Source organism: Hyperolius riggenbachi, chromosome 7, assembly GCF_040937935.1.
Source record: "Hyperolius riggenbachi isolate aHypRig1 chromosome 7, aHypRig1.pri, whole genome shotgun sequence".
NCBI lineage: Eukaryota > Metazoa > Chordata > Amphibia > Anura > Hyperoliidae > Hyperolius > Hyperolius riggenbachi.
Genome location: NC_090652.1, coordinates 120,213,290 through 120,238,094, shown reverse-complemented (window position 1 = coordinate 120,238,094; position 24,805 = coordinate 120,213,290). Strand labels below are relative to the sequence as shown.

The following is a 24,805-nucleotide window of genomic DNA, read 5'->3' as shown; positions in this document are numbered from 1 at the left end:
CTATAGGACCCAGGCTACCCTCTCCTTAGGTATGTATCTGTTTTTTTTTTTTATTAAACTCGGGCTCACTTTAATAGCATAGAACGTGTTGGTTGTTTTGTATAAAACTGTCTATACATTTAATGTCTTCATTCTCAGTGCTACAGAAAAGCAAAAACAGTAACAAAATTGCAATTTCCTCCTGCAGAAGACATTGTAGGACAACTCACAGCAACACAGATACAAAATAATGGCACGTCTCTACAAAGCGGCATTTTCCTGGCCACCAACAGCACCGTGAGATTTTACTTCCTGATTCATGACCCAAGCCACTTCTTCAGATCAGCTGACTTCAGCTACGCTTGGAACTTTGGGGATCGGTAAAAATTCTAATATTTAATAATGAATGCTTTCATGCTTCTGCAGAAAAGTTGACAGAGAAGAATACCTTTAGTAATGAAAGTGCATGGAGACCAAAAATGACCTCTTTACGGAAATCCAAATAATGATTATCTATGTTACTCAGAACAAAGGTAGCATTTTATTAATATTCAGCCAGCCAAAAGATTGCCCAAAAGTATCTGATAATGGGGTCACATTCTTAATGTGAGAAAATGCCACATTGCTATTTATAAATGCTGCGTTGCATCCCTACTTTAGAATAGCACCTGTCGCCTTTTTAAAGGGGGTGGAAAGTGGTAAAATACATTTTTTGTACCCACTGCTATGTACTGCACAATAATGTTTATCAACATTTTTACTTCCCATCACTTTTGTTATCTTTCTATCTAAAAGGTGGTGGTGGGGGGCAAATGCATCCCGCCAAGCCTTTTCTAGTGACCCCCAAAGCTCTCTACAGTTGTTAATTCCATGTGGCCTGCAGGCCATAGCTGCTGTGCCGCATGAAAGGGGACACCGTGTGTTGCCACTCTACTTCTCCCTTTGCTCACCTGTAGGCTGTCAGCCACCACTGTAGCAGTAGCAGCCACTTATTAGCAGCTGCCACTTTGCCAGGAACAGTAACATACACTGTTTATAGCAGCCACCAATGTTCTGTCTGCACATGGTATATGGGTTATTTCCCATGGAAATGTATTCTTTGACAAAATGTCACAGGCATAGTGTACGTAATGGCAATCAGCAAAAATTGTGTTTAATTTTGCTAGTGCGGGCCCCCTAGCACTCTCAAGAACAGCGATATTTCCCTTGGCCTGAAAAGTTTGGACACCCCTGAGCTAGAGGAATGACTGTCTGCTTGAGCTGGACAGCTCCTAGACAAGCTACTTAGGCTGCATAGAGTCAGCAGCTCAGTGGTTTATACCAGGGCTTTTCAACCTCTTCACTAATTGTACCACTTTTGCTACTTGAAAAATGTAAAACACCACCAGTGTACCTGCGCAGTAGATCTGACCCGATCAGGCTCGGCTGTTTCCACCAGAGCCAGAGAGCGGCTAATTCGCATGCGAGCACGCTGACAAGGAGATCTTTGAGGGGTCCCAGCGCTGGATCCCCTCTACTGAGGAGGAAGGGTAAAGCCTCTTTAGGATCCAGAGGCTTCCCCCTCTAAAGGCAAGTACCTCCCAAGAGCACTTTTTCCTTACAGGTACACTTTAAGAAAATGGGGGGCATATGGGAGGGGAATAGCAGCAGGCATTGGTGGGGAAAAGGTTTAAAATTACAGTAGATTGCTAGCCTACAGATTGTAATTATTGTCAGTCTGTAGGTAGATTGTCAGTATAGGTAGCTTTTCCAGTTCCTCCCTCCCCTGCTTCAATATAGGTAGCCTCACCTACCAATAAAGAGCTAGGCAGTGACTCACCACAAAGTTCGGTTCTCCGTCGATCACTCCTCGCTGTGCTGCCCTGCGGAATAGTTCAGACCTCAGATCAGCAGTAACCCGGCCGCAGTGAAGAGACATCCAGGCGAACAGCGCACAGTGACGGCACGTATACTACAAATACAGGAAGTGAGCAGTGATGTCACTTCCTGTGTTTGAAGTATACCCATTGTCACTGTACAACATTAGCTTGACTGTCTCCTCACCGTTGATCTGAGGTCTGAAGTATGCTGCAGGGCAGCACAGTGAGGAGTGAGTGAGGGGTGGCCAAACTTTGTGGAGGCAGGACTTGACAAGTGGCAGGCAGGCAGGCAATTAAGCGGCAGGCAAACTTGGAGTTTACCACCTGGCCAACAGCAAAGTACCACTGGTTGTACACGTACCATTGGTTGAAAAGCCCTAGTTAATACGTCCCACAGCTCACCTGTGGACACATCCTGAAATCAGAGCAGTAGAGTAGTTTGGGAGCTCTGGGCCCCAGTGCAAGTTTTACTTTGGGCCTCCTCAAGCACTTAACTGTTATTGATATGGAGAACCAGAGCATGCCAAGGACCGCTGCAGTGTCAGAGAGGAGTAGGCTGGGGAGTCTATTAATGGTTTGGTTGCAACTAATCAAAGGACATATAGAGGTGATCATCACCAGCTTAGCGCCAATAAGAGCTAATAAACCCATTGAAGGAGTACCCCTACTGGGCCCCTATAGGTCTTTTTAAATGACATGGTTATCAATACTTAGCTGTGTTATATGCCCAGCTTTGTGGCAGGGAATGCTGGGATACATGATAGCATATTGTAATTAGGCAAGTTTTTTTGGGGAAAGTGTTGTAGCTGAGTCTGTGTTTTCATAGGAAAGCAACTTTGGGGCTAGTCTGCTTCAGGGGACCCAGCAAGAAACCTCATAGGGACAGTTGTCCAATCACAGCAAGCTATACAGCTTGAAGTGTTGTCATTGGCCAAGAAGTTTTAAGGTGAAATCCGCTCAACCTTTGCTTGAGATGATTAGTGCAGGAACCAGGTTACTCAGTCACTGAACAGCAGAAATCAAAAAGTGGGGTTCCGCACAATGTTCCAAAAGTGTATGAACCTTTACTGAGATAAAACCGACACAGCAAGTTTGCTGACTGTGATTGGTCGAATAGTGTAGGTGTACCTCACTACAGCCTATCTGAAACCTAAAAGTTTGAGAGGTGCCATCCACCCAATCACATATATTAGGATCCTAAGAATTTTGATTGGCCAATGACTGGCCAATTTTACTATTTCCATAGTATGATGGCCAACAGATTTTGAATACTATGAACAGATTATGTTAATAAGCCCTCATACCACATAGATGTGGTAAAACTGTCCATTGATTGGCAATCAAAATTGGATGTGTGTAATTGGATGTGCAGATTGGCCAGTCACTTACCAGTTTTACCACCTCCCTGTAGTATGAGGGTTTATCTACACAATCTGCTCATAGTATTTAATATCTGTTGACCCTCATACTACATGGAGATGGTGAAATTGGTCAGTGATTGACCAATCATAATTGAAAGTGTGTACCAGGCTTAAAGGTCTAGTCTCCATTTATGTGTTACTGTATTTAGCTTTTTTTCTGGAACTAAAATTCAAATGCTAATGAAAGTCAAATTTTCATTCACTTTTTCTGTGGTATAAAAAATGACGATCTGCTGCATTTTTGTTCGAATGCCGTACCTATTAATGTCTGAACTGCACATAATGGTTCTCAATGGCTTTGCATGTGAAATGCGAAAATTCTCATACGTTTCTGCAATGAAAATAGAGGAGGAGAAAATTGTCATTCTTGCTAGCAGCATGCGGAAATTCACATAAAATTTGCACATTTGTCTTTCTTTCCTTGTGAAAATTTGCGTGTAAAAACGCTAGCCTGTAGTTGAAACAAGGCCTAAAGGATATTGAAAATACCTAATAAAAGTGACATCAGTTCTTCAGTAATACCAGTCATACTGCTTACTATAAATAGAGGAGCTGTGTATGGTTCACAGGTAGACAAATGTGTATTATTGAAACACATCAACACACTGGCAGGTCTCTACACAAAGATTTCCAGTGCAGTTCAAGCATAGTTACTCATTGACATCATAACTGTATCTGTCCTACTAATATTCCCTTTCCTTTTGTCTGTTAGTGTATTGCTTGTTATAGTCCACTACCCTTACTGTGCTTTAACTTTGCAATTGTTTATGCTTTGCGCAGTTTTCATTTCTTGAGCCAAACCAGAGCTATTTGTGCAGATTTGCCAGTATGTGCATCATACCACACTGCGGTGTTTCATATTACTGTGTGATATTACCGAAGATATGGACATTTCTGTTACTGTGTATTGATGATGTCCTTTTTGTTTTCATGATTATAATGTAATGATTTTTGTAAAATGAAATACTTTTGAGTGCACTTTCTGCTTACTATTTACATACTCTGCTGCCATGGGCATTGTACAAGCATATGGTAGTTGAGCGTCCCTTAAATTGGTAATTCTCTAACAAGATGCTATCCTAGTGATTTGCGAGTTCCAAAAAATGTAGCCTGGTGGCAGGGCTATTACGAACACTTGCTAGTCTGGATGTCGGTTTTAAAAAAAAAAAGGTAGTCCCCAACTTACAAATGACCTGCCAATACGAATGGTTTGAAAATGTGAAACTTGATTCTGTTGGAACGAGCCAAAAATTATTTTTTTTTGCAAAAATTCTTTGAAGCTTTTGAGAAAATCAATTAAAAAAAATTCAAAGAAAACATGTTTAAAATAGTAAAATAACATTTTGCTGTGGCATACTGAGGGCGCAGGGGGAAGGAGTTGACAAGGTGGGGAGGCAGAAGTGGCTCAGAGGGGGACACTAGTGGCACAAGGGGTACAGAGGAGGTACAGCGGACAGAAATGTGTTCCAACTTAAGAACAGATTCAGGTTAAGAACAAACCTACAGTCTCTATCTGGTTTGTTAACCGGGAACTACCTGTATGATGTTATGTCGAGATACCAGGCCTGTTTCTAACTAGATTAGAGTACCTCCAGTGTAAACTAAAGTGCAACAAATCTTCCCTATATACTACCTTAAAGTAGGTCCAACAAATTAATCGGCATGTAAATCACCTGTTCGACAGGAAATGACCATATTTGGTAAACCCCGCCCCCACCTAAAAAAAACCACTGTGGCAGCTTTTGTCTGAAGCCTGACAAAAAGTTTTTAACTCTGTGACCACCCCCACGGTGTTGCTGTGGCCTGCCCCCAACTCATCAACCACAGTCCGATAGGCAGCCATTGAGCTGGGGGTGGGCTGCAGCAACACAGTGAGGGTGGCATAGAAATAAACATAGTCTGCATGGAGCCTAAAATTATTAGTGTGGTTGATTTCTTGTAGCAGAACCTCACCTCAGTATAGAGATTTTCTTTAATTTTATTAATGCTTTCGTTATTTAACAGCACCTCATTGATGACCGCGGAGCCTTTTACCAATCACAGCTACTCTAAACCAGGGAACTACAGTGCTGTACTCCAAGTCACTGCTCACCTCCACTCTCAGTATGAATGGCATCCGAGGAAGAAAACAGGGACCTTCCAAGCCACATTAATATTACAAGGTACTTACTACTAGTAATTACTGTTTGTAAATGAAGTACATCCAACAGAAACTGAACATAAAAGAAAAAATAAATGGTGAATCCTACCACCACACACTGGTCTGTCCCTTTGATGGGAGACATCCAAAACACTGACTGTTTATAAATTGAAATAAACATGGCCGACCCTGTATTCCTCAAAGTTTAGCTACCCAATAAGGGGAAATGGCACTTTTTATTGTAAACACGAGTTTGTCTCTATATATTGCAATGTTTAACGGCAAAGATTTCACTCTGCTCACCTTTGTGTTTATGTGCATACAAAAAACATATTTTCCAATGTGGGTCTAAAGATACCCATACACTCATCAAATGTTGCACTCAATTCCCAGCAGAGTCGAATGAATAAATCAAATTAATTTGATTTTGACCAAAAAGTATTGTTTGAACAGGTTGGAAAATCTATGTCGACTGGGGGTGGGGGAAGAGTCGTAGTGTATCAATAGATCATAGCATTGCATGACATTGAACAGTACAGCACTGCAGTTCATTGATTTTTTTCAATGGATTCCCTGCTGAAATTTTATGAAAATGTATGTCCTGTGTGTGGTAGGAATAAGGATAAAATCAACCTTTTTTTTACATCAGGTGGCAATCTAAGTGTATGGCCACCTTAACAAAAACTAGTGGGTAGGAATGTCAAAGTTTGCTTCCAGTCAATAGATTAATGCGGGGGTTGATAATGAACAACAATACCTGCTGCTCCATGCAGATAACTTCTCCTGCGGCAGATTCCGGTCCATCTTATGGTAGCTCCGGGGTACTGCTGTCATGGATGCTAAGAAGAACAGTTTATATCTTGCTGGAATGGAGAGATCATTTTTATTCAAATTACATTACTAAAATACTTGAGTAGCACCTATCTATAATTATGGCAGTTTAAAGGGGCACTATGGTGAAAAATTGTAAAAGTTAAAATATGTCCAAACATATACAAATAAGAAGTATGTTTTTTCCAGAGTAAAATGAGTCATAAATTACTTTTCTCCTATGTTGCTGTCACTTATAGTAGGTAGTAGAAATCTGACAGAAGCCACAGGCTTTGGGTTGGTCCATCTCTTCATGGGGGATTCTCAGGGATTCATTTATTTTTCAAAAGCACTTAGTGAATGGCAATTGCTCTGTCCAACTGCCAAAAAAACGGTGTAGCAAGCAGGGAAGCTGACCAGCATCATTGTTTAAATCCTTTTTAGGGAATATCTTTATAAGGAATAAAAGCCTTGCTGAGAATCCCCTATGAAGAGATGGACTAGTCCAAAACCTGTCGCTTCTGTCAGATTTCTACTTCCTACTGTAAGTGACCGCATTATAGGAAAAAAGTAATTTATGGCTCATTTTACTCTGGTAAAAACATACTTCTTATTTGTCTATGTTTGCACATATTTTAAAATTTTTCGCCATAGTGCTCCTTTAATGAAGCAAGTGGTGTTTCACTTTAATATTGTCTACAGGGTAAACTAAAAGGGCTGATCTCAGAGGTGTAGCTTAGCATTATATGATAATGTATATAAATATTTATATATATATACACACACACACAGAAACGTATCAACAAAATCAGCACACAGAAGAATCGTCAAACAGGCCAGGATCAGTAATCAGAATATCAGAAGTAATATAGGAAGTGACCAATTGCCTGACACGTGTTTCACGATCAAAGATCGCTTCTTCAGAGGCATACAGTATACATGTACATCATATATGGACCCTTGTGTAGCATGGGACCGCAATCTGTAAAGACGTGAAGACTCGGATCCAAAACAACGCCACCGCCGACTCCACAAGTGCGGAGGAACCGCAGATTGCGGTTCCATGCTACACAAGTGTACATGTATACTGTATGCCTCTGAAGAAGCGATCTTTGATCGTGAAACACGTGTCAGGCAATCGTGTATCTGTGATTTGGATTTCTGGAAACTGTGCTTAACCGTGTGTCCGCAACTGTGAAGACTTTTGATTACAAGAATAAAAAGACTGTATTTGTTCATTTAAAGCCCCATATTTATGTGTTTGGAAAGTTGGCATTTAACTCAGGGGTGGAACTGCACTATCTGGTTTTATTTGTAACGTGTTGAATATAGGAAGTGAGCAAGAAAGTGGTCAGACAAAGCAGGAGGTCGATACCAGGAAATCAATGCAAAAATACAGGAGGCTAGGAGCAAGGAACAAGGAAAGGTGACCAGAACACAAGGCCTGCTAGGACAAAATGGTCTAGTGATGTTCTTTTGCTAGCAGCCTTAAGGCCTCTTTTACAGTGTGACGTTAAAGTCGCACGTTAAAACAACATTTAACGCAGGATAACTCACTGCAATGAAAAATCAATGCCCTGTTCACAGTGCACAGGCTGAGTTGGTGTCTAGCGCTGCATGTTAAGTGAAAGTACTGCATGCAGTGCGTTATACACGTTATTAGCTGTGTTAGACTGTTTGCACATGCTCAGTAATGACGTAAAGCATAGCTTTCATTGCCTGTATGCTCCACTGTATGCGATGATAACGGGGCATTAAATTGCGGTGCGACTTTTTTGGGGTGGTGCATTGTAATTTGCGTTGTGACTTAAACGTCGCATCAAAACGCAACGTCCTATTGTGAAAGAGGCCTCAAGTGTACCAGAGACGATAAACTATAAGTGTTATACATACCTGGGGCTTCCTCCAGCCCCATGCGCACGGATTGCTCTCACACCATCGTCCTCAGCCTTCTGTATTGCTGGTACCGGGTCCCGTAACTTCGGCCAGTCGTGGCCAGTCTGCGCAAGAGAAGTGCGCACTCTACGTATCTCTCCGCCGGCTGACGCTGGCTCTGTGATACAGAAGGTTGAGGACGGCGGCATGGAAGCGATCTGTGCGCATGGGGCTGAAGGATGCCCCAGGTATGTATAAAACTTTGATTTTTTTATCGGCTTAGGTTTCCTTTAACCCCCCTGGCGTTATGATTCATTCCAGATTTTAGGGTCCAAAAGTGGTGCAATTTTTTGTACCCTTTCAGACCCCAAAACCTGGAAAAATCATGCTGCTAAGGAGATCTGCAGCAGTTCCACAATCATTCACCTCCCTGGCTCCAGCGCTGCTGTTATCCCTCCATCCTCCAGATGGCGCTGGAACTCTAAAGTCATGACGACACCCGGCAATCTCACCAGGAGGAAGCAGAGCCTTGGAGGAGTGGAAGAAGAATGGTGTCCGACGTCGGGATCCCCGGGAGGTATGTAGAAACGCCCACTGTGCGCATTGATCTGCACAGAGCCTCCAGCAGCTACCCCGAGCAGAGGTCGGGATTACCGCTCTGAGCTGCAGTTTTCCGTCCTGACCCTAACTCGGGATTACCGCCAAGGGGATTAAATACTGCACAATGGTCAGGTATTCACAGAGTCCCAAACATGAGGTGAGAACTCTGCTGGTGGACAGCGGAAGTTCATGTAAAGTTAACAATGCTGCCTTCAGCAGGAATTCAACAGCAAGCAGAATGCCACCTAGCCAGCCAGGTAATAAAAAAAAAATAATGCAAACCTGTTTTTTGTACAATGCCTGAAACTATGTGCATTGTAAATCATGATATGTACAGTAATATGCATAACAAAATAAGCCTGAACTGAGGCTCAAAAGTTTAACCACCTTGGCCTGTTATCTTCTATGTGCGCACAACATTATATAGTACACATTATGCCATGATCATTTGTGATAGGAGGGAAGGCATTTAAAAGAAACCCAAAGTGAGAAGGGTATGGAGGTTGCCATATGTATTTCCTTTTAAACAATAACCGTTGCCTGGCTGTCCTGCTGTTCTTTCTGGTCAGTGGTGTCTGTATCAAACACCTGAAACAAGCATGCAGCTAATGTCAGATTTTTGACAAACACTGATCTGCATATGCTTGCTCAGGGTCTATGGATAAAAAGTATTAGAGGTAGTGGATCAGCAGGACAGCCAGGCATTGTGCATCGTTTAAAAGAAAATAAATAGGTCAGGCCACATTCACAGTGGTATCTTGCAGTGCAGTATAATGGCTGTGTGTTACTGCTAAACATATGTGTTAAACAGTAAAAGTGAAGCATACTTTTTATTGACTGTATGCTTCACCGTACACAACACAACGTGCAAGTAACGTGGTACCGATCTGTTGTCACAGGGAACACAACGGTCACTGTAAACATGGCCTTAGCCTCCATATGTTTCTCACCTCAGATTCCCTTTTAACCTTCCTGGCGGTAACCCCAGCCGCGCAGGAGGTTTTCTCCGGCCCTGCTCGGCCGATTTTCATAATTTTTTTTTTTGCTGGACGCAGCTAGCACTTTGCTAGCTGCGCCAGCACACTCGTCGCCGCCGCCCCGTGCCCGATCGCCGCTATCCGTTGCGGCGCGCCACCCCCCCCCCCAGACCCCGTGCGCTGCCTGGCCAATCAGTGTCAGGCAGCGCCGAGGGGTGGATCGGGACTCCCAATGACGTCATCCCGGCCCGTCGCCATGGCGACGGGGGAAACCCTCCAGGAACGGGATTTCCTGATCGGAGATCGCCGTAGGCGATCGAAGCGGGCGGGGGGATGCCGCTGAGCAGCGGCTATCATGTAGCGGGCCCTGGGCTCGCTACATGATTTAAAAAAAAAAAAAAAACTGCCGCCTGGCGGAATTTTTCATACCGCCAGGAGGGTTAAAGAGAGATCCATGTAGACTCAGAGTGTTGGGAGAAACTTTTAATGCAGAATTTTGTCTTGCTTGAATTGGTAGAATTACGAAATAATATTTTAATCGAGAAAATCACTTTGTTATTCCCAGCAGGTCCTTACAATAGTCAGAGGCATTATGATCGGCTCATATGACTGATGAATAACTTATGAAATAGTTTTAGAAGATTATTCCTATATTAATACTTCTTTGGGACGTTCTCTTTATTTTATTTTTAGATATTATACGCAATATCATAATTACTGGTCCTTCAGAAACCACCGCTAAGCAAAATGTCAGCATATCTCTGCATTTCTCTGGCAGGTAAGCCTGATTTATATTGACAGTTCTCAGCCTTTCTCAGAATATTCATATTTTTTTTTTAAATAACTTTCATTTCTGCAGAATTGTTAGATGATCTTTCTTTGAACAGTTGTTTTTCCAGTGCAGACAATGCTAAAAAACTTAAAGGGTAACAAGTAATACAAATTTGCCCAGTTTATCTTAACCAGGGCTTCCTCCCAGGGCTGAGAAGTCTGAACAATGTTTGGGTACCTGGATTTGGAGTCGGTGGTTACATAAACCGAGGCGTCTGACTCGGATGATTTTTGTACTCACTCCATAGTGCAAGGGCACATTTTGGGTACCTGGATTCAGGGTTTCATAAATGGAGGCGTCAGAGTTGGATGATTTTTTTACCGACTTTACAGCCCTGCTTCTTACCACGTAGTCATTCCACTCTGTTTCAGGGCTGGTACACACCAAGGGCTTGATTCATTAACTGTGATAACTGACATCACGGTCACGCTAGCATTTTGTGCGTGTTTTAAAGAGACTCCGTAACAAAAATTGCATCCTGTTTTTTATCATCCTACAATTTCAAAAAGCTATTCTAATGTGTTCTGGCTTACTGCAGCACTTTATACTGTCTCTGTAATAAATCAATGTATCTTTCCCCTGTTAGACTTGTCAGCCTGTGTCTGGAAGGCTGCCAAGTTCTTCAGTGTTGTGGTTCTGCTATGAACTCCCCCTTCCAGGCCCCTTTATGCACACTGCCTGTGTGTTATTTAGGATTAGAGCAGCTTCTCTCTTCTCTCTTATCTTTTACAAGCTGGATAAATCGTCCTCTGAGCTGGCTGGGCTTTCACATACTGAAGAATTACAGACAAGGGCAAAGCTGTTTGCAGGAAGAAACAAGCAGCCTGAAACTTCAGTGCATGAGAACAGGGGGAAAGAAACACACAAATGATCTCTTGAGATTCAAAAGGAAGGCTGTATACAGCCTGCTTGTGTATGGATGTATTTTCTATGTGTGGACATACTGTACAGCAACCTACTTCCTGTTTTGGTGGCCATTTTGTTTGTTTATAAACAAACTTTTTAAAACTGTTTTTAACCACTTTTAATGCGGCGAGGAGCGGCGAAATTGTGTCAGAGGGTAATAGGAGATGTCCCCTAACGCACTGGTATGTTTACTTTTGTGCGATTTTAACAATACAGATTCTCTTTAACGCACGTAGCGTTTTCCATGTGTGTCAGGAATATGGCAGCTAGTTATGATGTTGGGATAATACAGAAGCATATTTTTCATTTTTCTGACTGTATCATATGTGATGTCGGCTACAGCCATTCTGGCTTTGGGGAAAGCTGTGTTTGTTTGTATGGTAGAATGAAGTACTTTGAGCTTTTGCATTCAGTTCCTCTGGAAGTTGGATACTGCTAATTGAATCTCCTGTAGTACATTTGCATTTGAGGGGGAACAATAGCAGTCAGGTCTTCACCTTGGATGGGCTGTCTCAGATGTGATTGCCTGTGTCTGTTTACAGGTAATTACATGCAAACTGCTACCTGTAACCAAAATACAATCTTTTGATGTATGGACTAGACTATGGTTACCTGTGGAAATTGGATTTTATGGAAGTGTTCTGAAATCTCTGAAAAGATTAAACACTAAAACAGGAAAGCTTTGAAGGTCGCATATCACAGGAAGGATATGACGATCTGAGAGATTGCATTAGTTTTGGGACTTGTACCCTCAGGCCCCAAATGTGCCTATAAGAACCTGCACAGGTCCTTCACAACTTGTAGCTCTTTGGAGATAGCAAACGCTAGGGCTATTGTAAAGGATTGCGGAGACACCGCCGCGCGGTCTGGCAGCGGGGCGGCTGTCTCCGCGTTCAGACCGGCGGTTTCCGCACAGCAGCATGCGTCTGGTGTGTCTGAGCCTAGTAGTGCACACAGATGGAGAGCTACGCGTGCGCGCGCTAGGAGGCAGGCCCTTTATGCCAATAGGAGAGGGATCAGCTGATCAGGACGATCAGCTGATCCCAGCGCAGTAGGTGATTGGCTGAGTGGGGCTGGGCGGCGCTGAGGAGCGCTGCTCTATATATACTTCTTGCCTGTCAGTTGCTGGTTGTCTGCCGTTGCGAATACTAACGTGTGAACACTCAGACCAGCCAGATCCCACAGTGTGTTAGAACCAGGAGGACCTGGGAATTCACACGGAGCCAGATTACTATTGTGTTATATGTTAGAACAGTTCCAGGGTGTTGAGACCACGGACCTCACACCCAAGCTTAGGAATACTGTGACATTGCTGTGTTATACTTTAGACCAGTTCCAGGGTGTTGAGACCACGGACTTCACACCCAAGCTTAGGAATACTGTGACATTGCTGTGTTATACTTTAGACCAGTTCCGGGGTGTTGAGACCACGGCCCTCACACCCAAGCTTAGGAATACTGTGTCATTGCTGTGTTATATCTTAGACCAGTTCCAGGGTGTTGTGACCAAGGACCTCACACCCAAGCTTAGGGACTTTGTGTCTATACTGTGTTATACTCTAGACTAGTTCCCAAGTGTCGAGATCAAGGAGCTCACACCCCAGTCTAGGATTCTGTGATAGTTATATGTTATGACCTTTTGCTCTGTCGACCTTTCTCTTGCTTTCTGATTCGGTACCTCGCATATCTGTCTATCTGTTGCCAGACCCGGCCTGTACCCGGTTACCGAATCAGTCTCCTGTCTCTGTCCCTCATCTGCTTGTGTGTTGCCGACCTGGTCTGCCCGACCATCTTAGCTGTCACTCTCCCTGAGAGCTGATCAGTATTAGCAGTGACACAATTCCACCAGGTGTCAGCTGCAACCAGGACTCCTGCACCTCAGAGAGTCCGGTCTGTTAGCAGCCAGTGGTCTTCTCCTTTGGCTGCAGTACAGTTCACCATCTAATACTGCTTCCATGGTTACCAGGTCCTTTCTATCCAGAGATAGGTTCCGCACTGCCCAGAGCCACCTGTCTCCCAGGTGGCTCTTGGCCTAGTCCTTTATCTCCTGCTCCTCAGGAGATAGCCTACAGTTCATCCAACACATTACTCATTAGGGGTTTGATTCACAAAGCGGTGCTAACTGTTAGCACGCCTGTGAAAACCCCCTTAGCACGGCTAAACAAGCTTTTCGCGCATAAAACTTTACGCGCGCAAAACTTTATGCGCGTAAAACTTTACGCGCGTACTGCACAGAGCGCAGGGCGCTCCGCGCGAAGTGCCCATTAAAGCCTATGGGACTTAGCGCGCATAAAACTTTGTGCGCGTAAAACTTTGCGCGCGCAAAGTTAGCGCGCGATCTGATTGAGAAATCCGGTGCTAACCTACTTAGCACCCTGGTTAGCGCGTCTAAAGACTTTAGACGTGCTAAGTAGGTTAGCACCGCTTTGTGAATCAAGCCCCAGGTGTCCAGAGGTTAGTCATACCTGTATTATTGGTGATTCTGCAGATCATCCATAATCAGGTATACATCTGTATCGTTGATGATTCTGCAGATCATCAACGATCAGATTCTCTCTGTGTGCTGACACCGATCGTTACAGCTATCCTGGTCTGACCAGAAGCTGCGTTCTCCCGCAAACAATGATTAGACCTTCAAGTTGGTAACGTTTTTGATTCCCGTTGTTTTTATGCAAATATCCTTGTGTGTATCCTTGTAACTTTTATTTTGTAACTTTTTTACTTTGGTTTTGTAAATCTTTTGTGTATATTATTTTCTGCATTGTTCCACTTTTTTCCTGGAATATTAAATCGTTATTTAATAAGTTTGACTTCTGCTGTACTAAACTAACACTCATAGGGCCTGATTCACAAAGCGGTGCAAAGTGTTTGCACGCCTGTGAAAAGCCCTTTATCATGCCTAAACTCAGTTTAGGTGTGATAAAATGAAACTCACGCGAAATTCCGCGCGCAAAGTTTTGCACGCGCAATCGCCCGGCACACGGTGCAGTTTGCGCTATGTGCCCATTAAACCCTATGGGCGCTGCGCGCGGGACTTTGCGCGCGATAAAGAGCAAAAGCGGTGCTAACTCAGCAGTGCACGGCTTATCACGCCTAAAGTCTTTTAGGCGTGATAACTGAGTTATCACCGCTTTGTGAATCAGGCCCATAGCCTAGAAGAGACTGAAGTGTAACTGTGTCCATGCCTGATTGTATGATTGAGCAACACTACCGTATAAGATTGTAATTGCATTGTGTGTATGGGGCACTTCTGCGCTCGACAGCAGAGTGGGAAGTCTCTGAGTGGCTAACAGTATCGTTCGGAACAACTGTTAGTGGTTTTGCTTCACTACAATGTAAGATTGCAATTGTGCATGTGTGTGGAGCTTTTGTCATACGTTGGCCTAAAGTGCGCAGCTGACCCAACGTACGAAAACTCCAGAGCGAGTAACTCAGCAGCCAAGTGGACGTGTCTAGCAACAGCTAGTGGTGGCAGTGAGAAGTGTTTGAGGGGTCACAGCCTTGTGGTAGCTCGACCAAGGCTCCTTCCCCTCTCGATCTGGTCAAATCCGCAGTCGGGAACCGTATACGTTGCAGCCCAACGAACACTGCTGGTTACTCCTGCAGCTGACGGAGTGTCCACATGACATACAGCATTATGTAGCACAACACATATGACATCAGCATTATCAGCCCTACATGTATTGTCATTTGGAACATCACCTGAAACATCAACATTATCTGTATCATTACACACATTGCTACTCAGCACTTCACAAGTAGCATCAACAGTTCCTGCATCGATCGCTTCGATAGTCCATGCATCATAAATGACATCATCAGTTTCTGCATTCTCGGTATCACCAGGTCCCACTCCAGGCCTAGGCACTAGAGACTCACTAGGGCTGGCTCCTAGTATACAGTCCGTAGCCCCTGGAGGCCCACCAGAACCCCCCTTTTGCACAGAGTCCATGCCTGATTGTATGATTGAGCAACACTACCGTATAAGATTGTAATTGCATTGTGTGTATGGGGCACTTCTGCGCTCGACAGCAGAGTGGGAAGTCTCGGAGTGGCTAACAGTGTCGTTCGGAACGACTGTTAGTGGTTTTGCTTCACTACAGTGTAAGATTGCAATTGTGCGTGTGTGTGGGGCGTTTGTCATACGTTGGCCTAAAGCGCGCAGCTGACCCAACATACGAAAACGCCAGTGCAAGTAACTCGGCAGCCGAGTGGACGTGTCTAGCAACAGCTAGTGGTGGCAGTGAGAAGTGTTTGAGGGGTCACAGCCTTGTGGTAGCTCAACTAAGGCTGCTTCCCCTCTGGTCAAACCCGCAGTCGGGAACCGTATATTCAGGTGTGCCGTGGGCCGGTTCCTGACAGTGTGCAATCGCGAATTTTTGCACACATTTGCGCGAAAATGGCCGCGTAAAAACGCTTGCGCTTTAAACAGCGATTGGCTAATGTATTTCAATGGGATGGTGCTCACCAGAGAAATTATTTTTTTCCCCAAACACAAACTCGGGTCCTGCAGCATTTTTGCGAATTTCTGAGGCGATTTTGCCTCTTAAGTTTAGGAAAGTTTACAACACAGAGATTTTCCAAGCATTTTTGTTACAGAAGCTGTTCAGTAACATTTCTACTGTGACAAAAAATAAAATATACTACACCAAAATGCTCCAAAAAACACTAGGCATGTGTAAAAAATCGCTCTGCACATGCCTAGAATTGCTCTGAAAAAATGCTTCAAAAAGCGCTAAGGGTTTGCGGGATATGCTAGCAGTTTTTGGTGTTCACTGGGCCTTTTTCAGCAGCTGTTTCCCTCTGAAAGCTGTCCGACAGTTGCCAGCTGCTGCGTATATGTGGCCTCAGGCCAAACGCCTCCTCAATAGAGCTCCCATAGTCAGGAGAGTTCAGTGTATGCACAGTTGGAATTTTTATGAACTGCACCCAGCCACAGAAGTGTGAATGAGGTGGCACGCAGCCCAAGGTCGCTCATGCAGCTGTCGAAGGGGTAAAGCTGCTGAAGGGAACGGAATGACCGTGTGGGACCTGAAGAACTACAGGAGGTTGAAGATGCCCCAATTAAGTTAAACTGGAAAAATACGTTTTACTTTAGATTTCCTTTAAGGTGCCTATTAACATTGGAATGTTTAGTAAATTAATGCAATTTCAATAAGGCCATTCAGATTTAAAGAAAAAATCGTATTTAATTGACCTACACCATGAAAAAAACTTGTGATCGTATCTACTGTAAGTAAAAATCCCTCAAGCCAAACGACATGGGATCTTTATGGATTGATTAGGCCCACCAGCTTCTCTGATCTGAGAAATCGGAAAATGTCATAAAAATGGCACCATTAATGGGCACCTTTAGGCAGTTTAGGAACCTCTGAATTTTAGATCATTGGTTGATTTTTACAGTAGAATCTATTTATAGTAAACTCCAAGGAACCAGAGAAAGTACAGTAGTTGACTATACCATAAGTTTATAATATCAGAATTGGTCATACGTTGCATATTTATACAGACGCAGTTGCTGGGACCTGAGGACTGAGTTTGCTACTGCAGAAGCTCGTTATAGTAAACTACAAGACAAGGGACCAGGAAAAATGATTTACTATATCAGAAATGGTCATTTTCATGCACATAAAATATACAGTATAATATTGTTATAGTAAACTCTGATAAAGTAAACATTTGGGTATAGTAAACTAAATGTACAGGTCCTGGATAATTCCTTTTATGAGTATATGGGAGCAACACCTAATATAGTAAACTCTGATATAGTAGAACATTTGTTATAGTAAACCTGTTTTGTGGCCCCTTTGGTATTCTGCATCCGGCTATAGTGGAAAATGGTACATGCATCATACATCAGTCAGAGACCCATGAGCCATGGGCAGGCTTGTAGCCTGCTCGCTATCTGCACACAACTCTGGGCCTGCCTGGATTACCTCAAAAGCACCTGCTGCTGAGACCTATACTTCCTGTGTAAGCTGCTGCCTGATTACTGAGGGAATTGCCCATCATCTGTGGCATATAGTCGTACACAGTTATGAAGATCTTATATCATAGGTCAAGGTAATATCCAGCCTAGAATTGAGTCCAGCTGGAACCCGAATACCTAACTTCCAAATCCAGAAGGCCTCACATAACTGTGTACGACTATATGCTCCATTTGTTTCCTTCCTTTGCTTATCTTCCTCAACTTCATTTTCATGTTTCCTTAATGCTGATTTTTCAAGTTCATGGAAACTACACTTATTTATGCTGCTGTCTCCTCATTGTTATGGTACTTAATTGTATACTGTTTATCTATGGTTTTTAAAATTCGCTACATTTTTGTATTTGGCCTAGCCATTTTATACAGTGGGTTGCAAAAGTATTCGGCCCTCTTGAAGTTTTCCACATTTTGTCATATTACCGCCACAAACATGAATCAATTTTATTGGAATTCCACATGAAAGACCAACACAAAGTGGTGTACACGTGAGAAGTGGAACGAAAATCGTACATGATTCCAAACATTTTTTACAAATACATAACTGCAAAGTGGTGTGTGCATAATTATTCGTCCCCCTTTGATCTGAGTGCAGTCAGTTGCCTATAGACATTGCCTGATGAGTGCTAATGACTAAATAGAGTTCACCTGTGTGTAATCTAATGTCAGTACAAATACAGCTGCTCTGTGAGGGCCTCAGAGGTTGTCTAAGAGAATATTGGGAGCAACAACACCATGAAGTCCAAAGAACACACAAGACAGGTCAGGGATCAAGTTATTGAGAAATTTTAAGCAGGCTTAGGCTACAAAAATATTTCCAAAGCCTTGAACATCCCACAGAGCACTGTTCAAGCAATCATTCAGAAATGGAAGGAGTATGGCACAACTGTACACCTACCAAGACAAGGCCATCCACCTAAACTCACAGGCCGAACAAGGAGAGCGCTGATCAGAAATGCAGTCAAGAGGCCCATGGTGACTCTGGACGAGATGCAGAGATCTACAGCTCAGGTGGGAGACTCTGTCCATAGGTGTGAGAATCTGCTCAGCTGCCTGTGCAGACAGGCAGCTTTTTGACCACTGTTCAGGTCTGCATTCTGCAGGTCTCTTTAAGAGAGACTTTTGTCAGTATTGCAGCTTGCTGCTGAGGAATTTGCATACATTCGTTATGCAAATCCCCTACCTGCCTCCTGTGATGACTGGCTGTATAAAGGTTGGGATTACCCACAGTCCTTTGCTGGTCATTCCTTCAGGGTTTGTAGTAAACACTCCTAGAGAGTGTCAGCCATGCTACTTCTTGTTGAAGTTATCTTAGAGTAATTCCTGGAAAACTGCACTAGGCAGGTTTCCTTAGTGCAGTTAGGATTGCTTATCTGTTTGTTTGTTCTGTTGTGATTGTCCTGTCCCAGCGGTGGTCGACAGGAAATGGTTCTGATCTCTGTTCTTGGAGTATAACTGGTGCAGCGGTTGCTACCAGCTATCTCTTCTGATCTGTCTCACTTGGATCGCACTAGCATCTTGCGCTAGCGCTGTGGATCCTTCTGTTCTGTCTCCTTGGATCGCGCTGGCCACTTTCCGCTAGTGCTGTGGATCCTTCTGATCTGTCTTCCTGGATCACACTAACCACTAGCGGTAGCGGCTGTGGATCTTTCTGATCTGTGTTTCTGCTTGGATCACACTTGCTCTGACGGAAGAGCGGTGGATCCTTTCTGCCTAGTTCCTGTTTCACGTTTGTCTGTCTTGTCTGATACGAACGCTTGCTGTAGGCTCGGTGAGGTAACCGTTAAGCAAGAGCTCGCGTTCTCTGTTTCGTGTTTGTCTGTCTTTGGTTAGTTAGGCGTGCTTTTCTCTGTTGTGTGTAACACGCGGAGACCGCGCACGAACGCGTGCACTGTTGCGAATGAGTGCGGTGTTCGCGTTCAGCTAGCGTTTGTTATTTTCCTTATCTTTCTCTTTGTATGATTTGCTGTGCCTTTGCTACCCTTGTGCTCTGTCCTGCTCAGTCTTGTGTCGCTATTGGCAATCGCCATTCTTGCGATTGCGTTTCCTACTTCGTTTCCGCCGTTGTGTGTTCGCCGTTGCTGGGTGGCGACTGGTTTGGTGGGCACACATTGGTTCTGTCCCTTTGCTCTGTTCCCTGTGGGCTATCCAGCCCTGCCTGATTGTACCTTGTCCTGGATCTGTACAATTCCCATTTGGCATCTGTGACTGTGCAGCGGCTGTGTTCGCCTGCACTCCACAGCGCCATCTGCCGGTGGGAATTGCCCTCTGTGGGTGCATAGCACCTAGCCTGGGTGTCCTCAATTATACGCTTGTGGAGGAAATCCGCCGCATCAGCGCACGTCTGGTGCGCTGACCACAGAGACGATTCCACAATCGTTACAATAGGACAACTATTAGTCATGCACTGTACAAAGTTTGCCTTTATGGAAGAGTGGCAAGAAGAAAGGCATTGTTAACAGAAAGCAGAAAGCATAAGAAGTCCCGTTTGCAGTTTGCCACAAGCCATGTGGGGGACACAGCAACCATGTGGAAGAAGGTGCTCTGGTCAGATGAGACCAAAATGGAACTTTTTGGCCAAAATGCAAAACGCTATATGTGGCAGAAAACACTGCACATCTCTGAACACACCATCCCCACTGTCAAATATGGTGGTGGCAGCATCATGCTCGGGGGTGCATCTCTTCAGCAGGGACAGGGAAGCTGGTCAGAGTTGATGGGAAGATGGATGGAGCCAAATACAGGGCAAACTTGGAAGAAAACCTCATGGAGACTGCAAAAGACTTGAGACTGGGGCGGAGGTTCACCTTCCAGCAGGACAATGACCCTAAACATAAAGCCAGGGCAACAATGGAATGGTTTAAAACAAAACATATCTGTGTTAGAACGGCTCAGTCAAAGTCCAGATCTAAATCCAAACGAGAATCTGTGGCAAGATCTGAAAACTGCTATTCACTGCTGTCCATCTAATCTGACTGAGCTGAAGCTGTTTTGCAAAGAAGAATGGGCAAGGATTTCAGTCTCTAGATGTGCAAAGCTGGTAGAGACAGACCCTAAAAGACTTGCAGCAGTAATTGCAGCAAAAGGTGGTTCTACAAAGTATTGACTCAGGGGGCCGAACAATTACGCACACCCCACTTTGCAGTTATTTATTTGTAAAAAAAATGTTTGGATTGATGTATGATTTTTGATCCACTTCTCACATGTACACCACTTTGTATTGGTCTTTCACGTGGAATTCCAATAAAATTGATGCATGTTTGTGGCAGTAATGTGACAAAATGTGGAAAACTTCAAGGGGGCCGAATACGTTTGCAACCCACTGAATGTATGTACTGCTTTAAGACAGGAACCATACTCTTAGAGGGCGGGAACCTGCCTATATAAACCCGTGGTATACACCTGTTTGTTTGCTATGATTAAGGAGCCATTTAGAGCTCCGATACACGTGAGCTTGCACCTGTGTGTCCTGTGATGTATTGAATAAAGATTTGGACGTTTTTACTGCCATCTGGTGTAGCGGGATATATCTTTTGGAATCTATTTCTGATGTAGTAAACTTTTTCCAGTCCTTTAGAGCAGTGTTTCTCAACATTTTATAAGTGTGTACCCCTTTTAAAACCCTGTACTCATCGAGTACCCCCTAGCATAGTAAACATGATCACAAGTACCCCTTGACAAATATATATTTAATCGTAGTACATGATAATTGGTTCTAAACAATGTGCAAGCATTTATTATTGCTTTTAATTAGCTAAAATACTAATTTGATGTTGTTTAAATAAGAATTATAATTTTCTAAATCTCTAAATTTGTTATTCTTGGTTAAGCATATCAAGCCCGAGTACCCCCTGGACCCATCAGAAGTACCCCCTGGGGTACGCGTACCGCATGTTGAGAACCTAGGCTTTAGAGCTCACTATAAAGGATTTCTACTATACTGTAGTACTGGATTTTATTTCAGTCAATAATTGGGAGTCATTTTTTCTTTTCTTACGGCATTTATTGAAAGTGAAAACCTAAAACAACTGTTTTACAAACATTATTTTCTTGTACAATGGCAAAAATGGACCACCAGCAATCGGCACCCCAGAGTCAGTCAGACCACACACAGAGATACGCAGGTGGCAGCCGGCCAGAGCTCTGACATTTTGGGCAGGCTGGGTGGCCCGCTTTGCCTTACTTGTAGCGTACAATAGCGTCGCTGTTACTCTTTTTAGCAAGGATGCAGATTTGGTGGGCGGACTAGCCTGGCAACATTAATCCCTGGCAAGAAATCACAGCATGCGTCCTGATAAGAAATAACTTCCTGTTCACACTTAGGCCAATCGTGCAGCCTCTTCCTGACAAACAGAACGCAACATGTGAAGCTCGGCAACCATCACTCCAGCGTTCGAACCACCAATACAGGGGCTCCACAAGGCTGTGTTCTGTCTCTACTGTTCTCCCTCTATACCAATAACTGCATCTCATCCACTGACTCTGTGCGAGTCATCAAATTTGCAGACGACACCACTATCATCGGCCTAATTGGAAGCAACGGGGAGCAGGAGTACCGCAGCGAAGTCGAGAGAATATGTGACTGGTGCAAAGACAACCTAGTCCTCAACGCAGCAAAGACTGTTGAACTAGTCGTTGATTTCAGGAGGAACCACCCTCCCCTCCCTCCAGTCCTCATTGGAGGTACAGAAGTCTCTACGGTGACATCTGTTCGGTTCCTCGGCACGACTCTCACAAACAACCTGAAATGGGGCAAACACCATCAGAATTCAGAAGAAATCCCAGCAGAGGCTGTTCTTCCTGCGGCAACTGAAGAGATTTGGCATGCCCAGGGAGCTGCTGACCAGCTTCTATACCACCACCATAGAATGGTCTGGTACGCTGGCGCATCGGCCAGCGTACCAGTCATTGTCTGGTACGCTGGCGCATCGGCCAGCGACAAACGCAAACTGCAGAGAGTCATAATGGACATGGAGAAGATCATCGGATCTCCTCTTCCACCTCTTGATCTCCTCCACTCCGCTAGGATGAGGAAGAGAGCCGCCATGATTTCCCGTGAACTCTCTCACCCAGGCAGCCACTACTTCAAGCTCCTCCCGCTGTGCCGTCGCTACAGGACTATACCATCCAAAACCACCAGGCGGAGGAACACCTTCTTCCCCCAAGCTGTTCGGCTACTGAACTCCAACCTCCCCCTGTCTGGCCCGCACACCAGCGTGCTCCAGCCGGGTCGGTCACCCGGTGCCCGCTGATGCCTGCCTTGACTGACTGATACCCAAAATGGACTCTGGGCCATTACCTGCACCTTATTACCAGTTACTAGGACTGTATTTGCACAGCAGTGAAATGGCCGATACGAGATACGAACTGATTAATGCATTTCTATTGTACGTGTTGTGCGTCTGTCTCACACTCTGTCTATGCCATGTGTATGTCTGTCTCACACTCTGTCTATGCCATGTGCACCACAAATAATTCCGATTACAGCTCTTGCTGTACTTGGCAAAATAAAGTGATTCTGATTCTCTCCAAAATGCAGCCAATTATCATGCAGTCCAACCCGTGCTAAGTTATCAGACCCATGCTTGAATTTGTCCAGCCTGGATACGTATTGGGATTCCCCTGGCTATGCAGCCTTAAAGTATTCTAGACCTTGTAGTCTGTCTACCACATGTGCATCCTTGCTAAATAGTAACAGCGGCTGTATTCATTGCAACCCATTCAGGCATCAGATCACCTGCCAGCCTGAAGAGAGCAGCCAAGTTCATTGGTTTCACACTAACATATGACACATGCACTGCCCACTTTTCACTATATCCGAGTCAGCGTCACATAGAGGCCAAAACCTAGTTTATTATATCTGACTTTACTATACCAGGCATTGCTCCTATAGACTTATGATGGACATTGGCCAGGACCTGGAGAGGTAGTTTACTATAACCAGATGTTTACTATACCCGAGATTATTCTGTTTATCCAGAGGTTTACTATATCAGCGTTTACTGAACTGAGATTCTAATGTATAAACATATGATACGTGTGCTTTAAAACTGAATTGTTCAAATGATTTCTGCTTTATTCCGGTGTCTGAAACCAAGTTCTATATATTTGCTTGCAAAACTACTTGCACTTCCATTTCTCCAGCCAGTTCCCTTTATCATCAATGCTCAAATGGATAGGTTCCAGGACGGCTAGTTGTATCCGCACCACTAAAGCTGTAACACAGGTGTCTGCCACCAGAACTCCCCTATAGACATGATAGAAGGACCATGGTCATGTTTCAAGAAAAAAGGAGTTTGTATATCAGGGCACCCGGGTTAGGGACTGCTAAGATGCTGTAAAAGGAAATGGAACTTTCAGGGACCTGTAGGTAGCTGCACAGTTTGCACATGCTTGCACACCTAGACAAAGCATAGGCACTTTACTACACAAAGCATCCCTACTGTAAGCATACTGGTATCATTTCTGCCTACATGCATCGAGTCTCTCTGTGGATCGCTTTAATTAGCCACTATGGATCATCTGGTTTACTTTGCTAGGAGCAGGCAATAAGGCACATCTTGTGTCCGATAGCCTGCAGCAAACATAATCTGATATTTAGGGCTCATTCATACTAGACGTGGGGACAAACGCAATTCTGTGAACACGTCCCTGATAAACGCCATACGTATCGCGGTCTGGTGTAATATCAACATCAGCGACTTTCGAGGGCCCTTTCACACTTATGTACGGTGCTGTCAGTTATGACGTACTGCACATTGGGGTTGATTGGTAGCAGGAAAAAAGGGTGCCGGCTGAGGGTGGACGAAAAGGGCGCCTCTATAGAATTTAATGCAATTATCGTTAATAGGGCGAAAAAATGCAGAAAAAGAGTGCCGCGAAAAATTTTGTTAATAATATTAAAACATTATAGTTTTTGAAGTAGTTATTGTTTTAGAAGTTTCAAACATCATAGTTTTTGGCATATTATTTTGTTAATAAGTACAGATTTTACGTTTTCAAAGGTATTATCGTTAATATATATAAAAGGGTGTTCTTCCAGGGGGAGTGGTTAGGGTTAGGCACCACCAGGGGGAGTGGTTAGGGTTAGGCACCACCTAGGCGGCGGTTAGTTTTAGGCAACACCAGGGGTGGTGGTTAGGGTTAGGCACCACCTGGGGGTTATGGTTAGGCACCACTGAGGGGGTTAGGGTTAGGCACCATCGGGGGGGTGGTTAGGGTTAGGCACCACCGGGGGAGGGGTGGGGGTGGTTAGTGTTAGGCACCACTAGGGGAGTGGTGAGTTTTAGGCACCACCAGGGGAGGGTTCTGTGTGAGGGTGGGATTGGGTTAAGCAGTATTGACGAAAAACGCAACAACATTTAACGTTAATATTCATTTTTTTTTCATTTTTTGCAACAGTAAATATCGTTAATAAAGCTTAA

At 44.1% G+C, this 24,805-nt stretch overlaps 2 protein-coding genes across 7 annotated transcripts in view; one reads left to right on the top strand and one right to left on the bottom strand.

The window, feature by feature from the left end:
* Positions 1–24,805, top strand: part of TMEM130 (transmembrane protein 130) — a 105,583-nt gene that overhangs the window by 36,123 nt on the left and 44,655 nt on the right. For all 4 annotated transcript variants that reach the window (XM_068244580.1, XM_068244579.1, XM_068244581.1 and 1 more), the window contains exons 3-5: positions 188–359; positions 5,264–5,421; positions 10,355–10,439. In XM_068244580.1, coding sequence (XP_068100681.1) covers positions 188–359; positions 5,264–5,421; positions 10,355–10,439 — 415 coding nt within the window. The remainder of the gene's footprint in view (positions 1–187; positions 360–5,263; positions 5,422–10,354; positions 10,440–24,805) is intronic.
* COX19 (cytochrome c oxidase assembly factor COX19) overlaps positions 1–24,805 on the bottom strand; it is a 119,873-nt gene that overhangs the window by 55,769 nt on the left and 39,299 nt on the right. Inside the window, exons 2-3 of one of the 3 annotated variants that reach the window (XM_068244584.1) lie at positions 6,157–6,238; positions 3,518–3,590 (exon numbers count right to left, since the gene is read on the bottom strand). The exons of 1 other annotated variant lie outside the window; for it this stretch is intronic. The gene's annotated coding sequence lies outside the window, so the exon portion shown is untranslated. The remainder of the gene's footprint in view (positions 1–3,517; positions 3,591–6,156; positions 6,239–24,805) is intronic. One more of the 3 variants, XM_068244585.1, reaches the window with a different exon arrangement.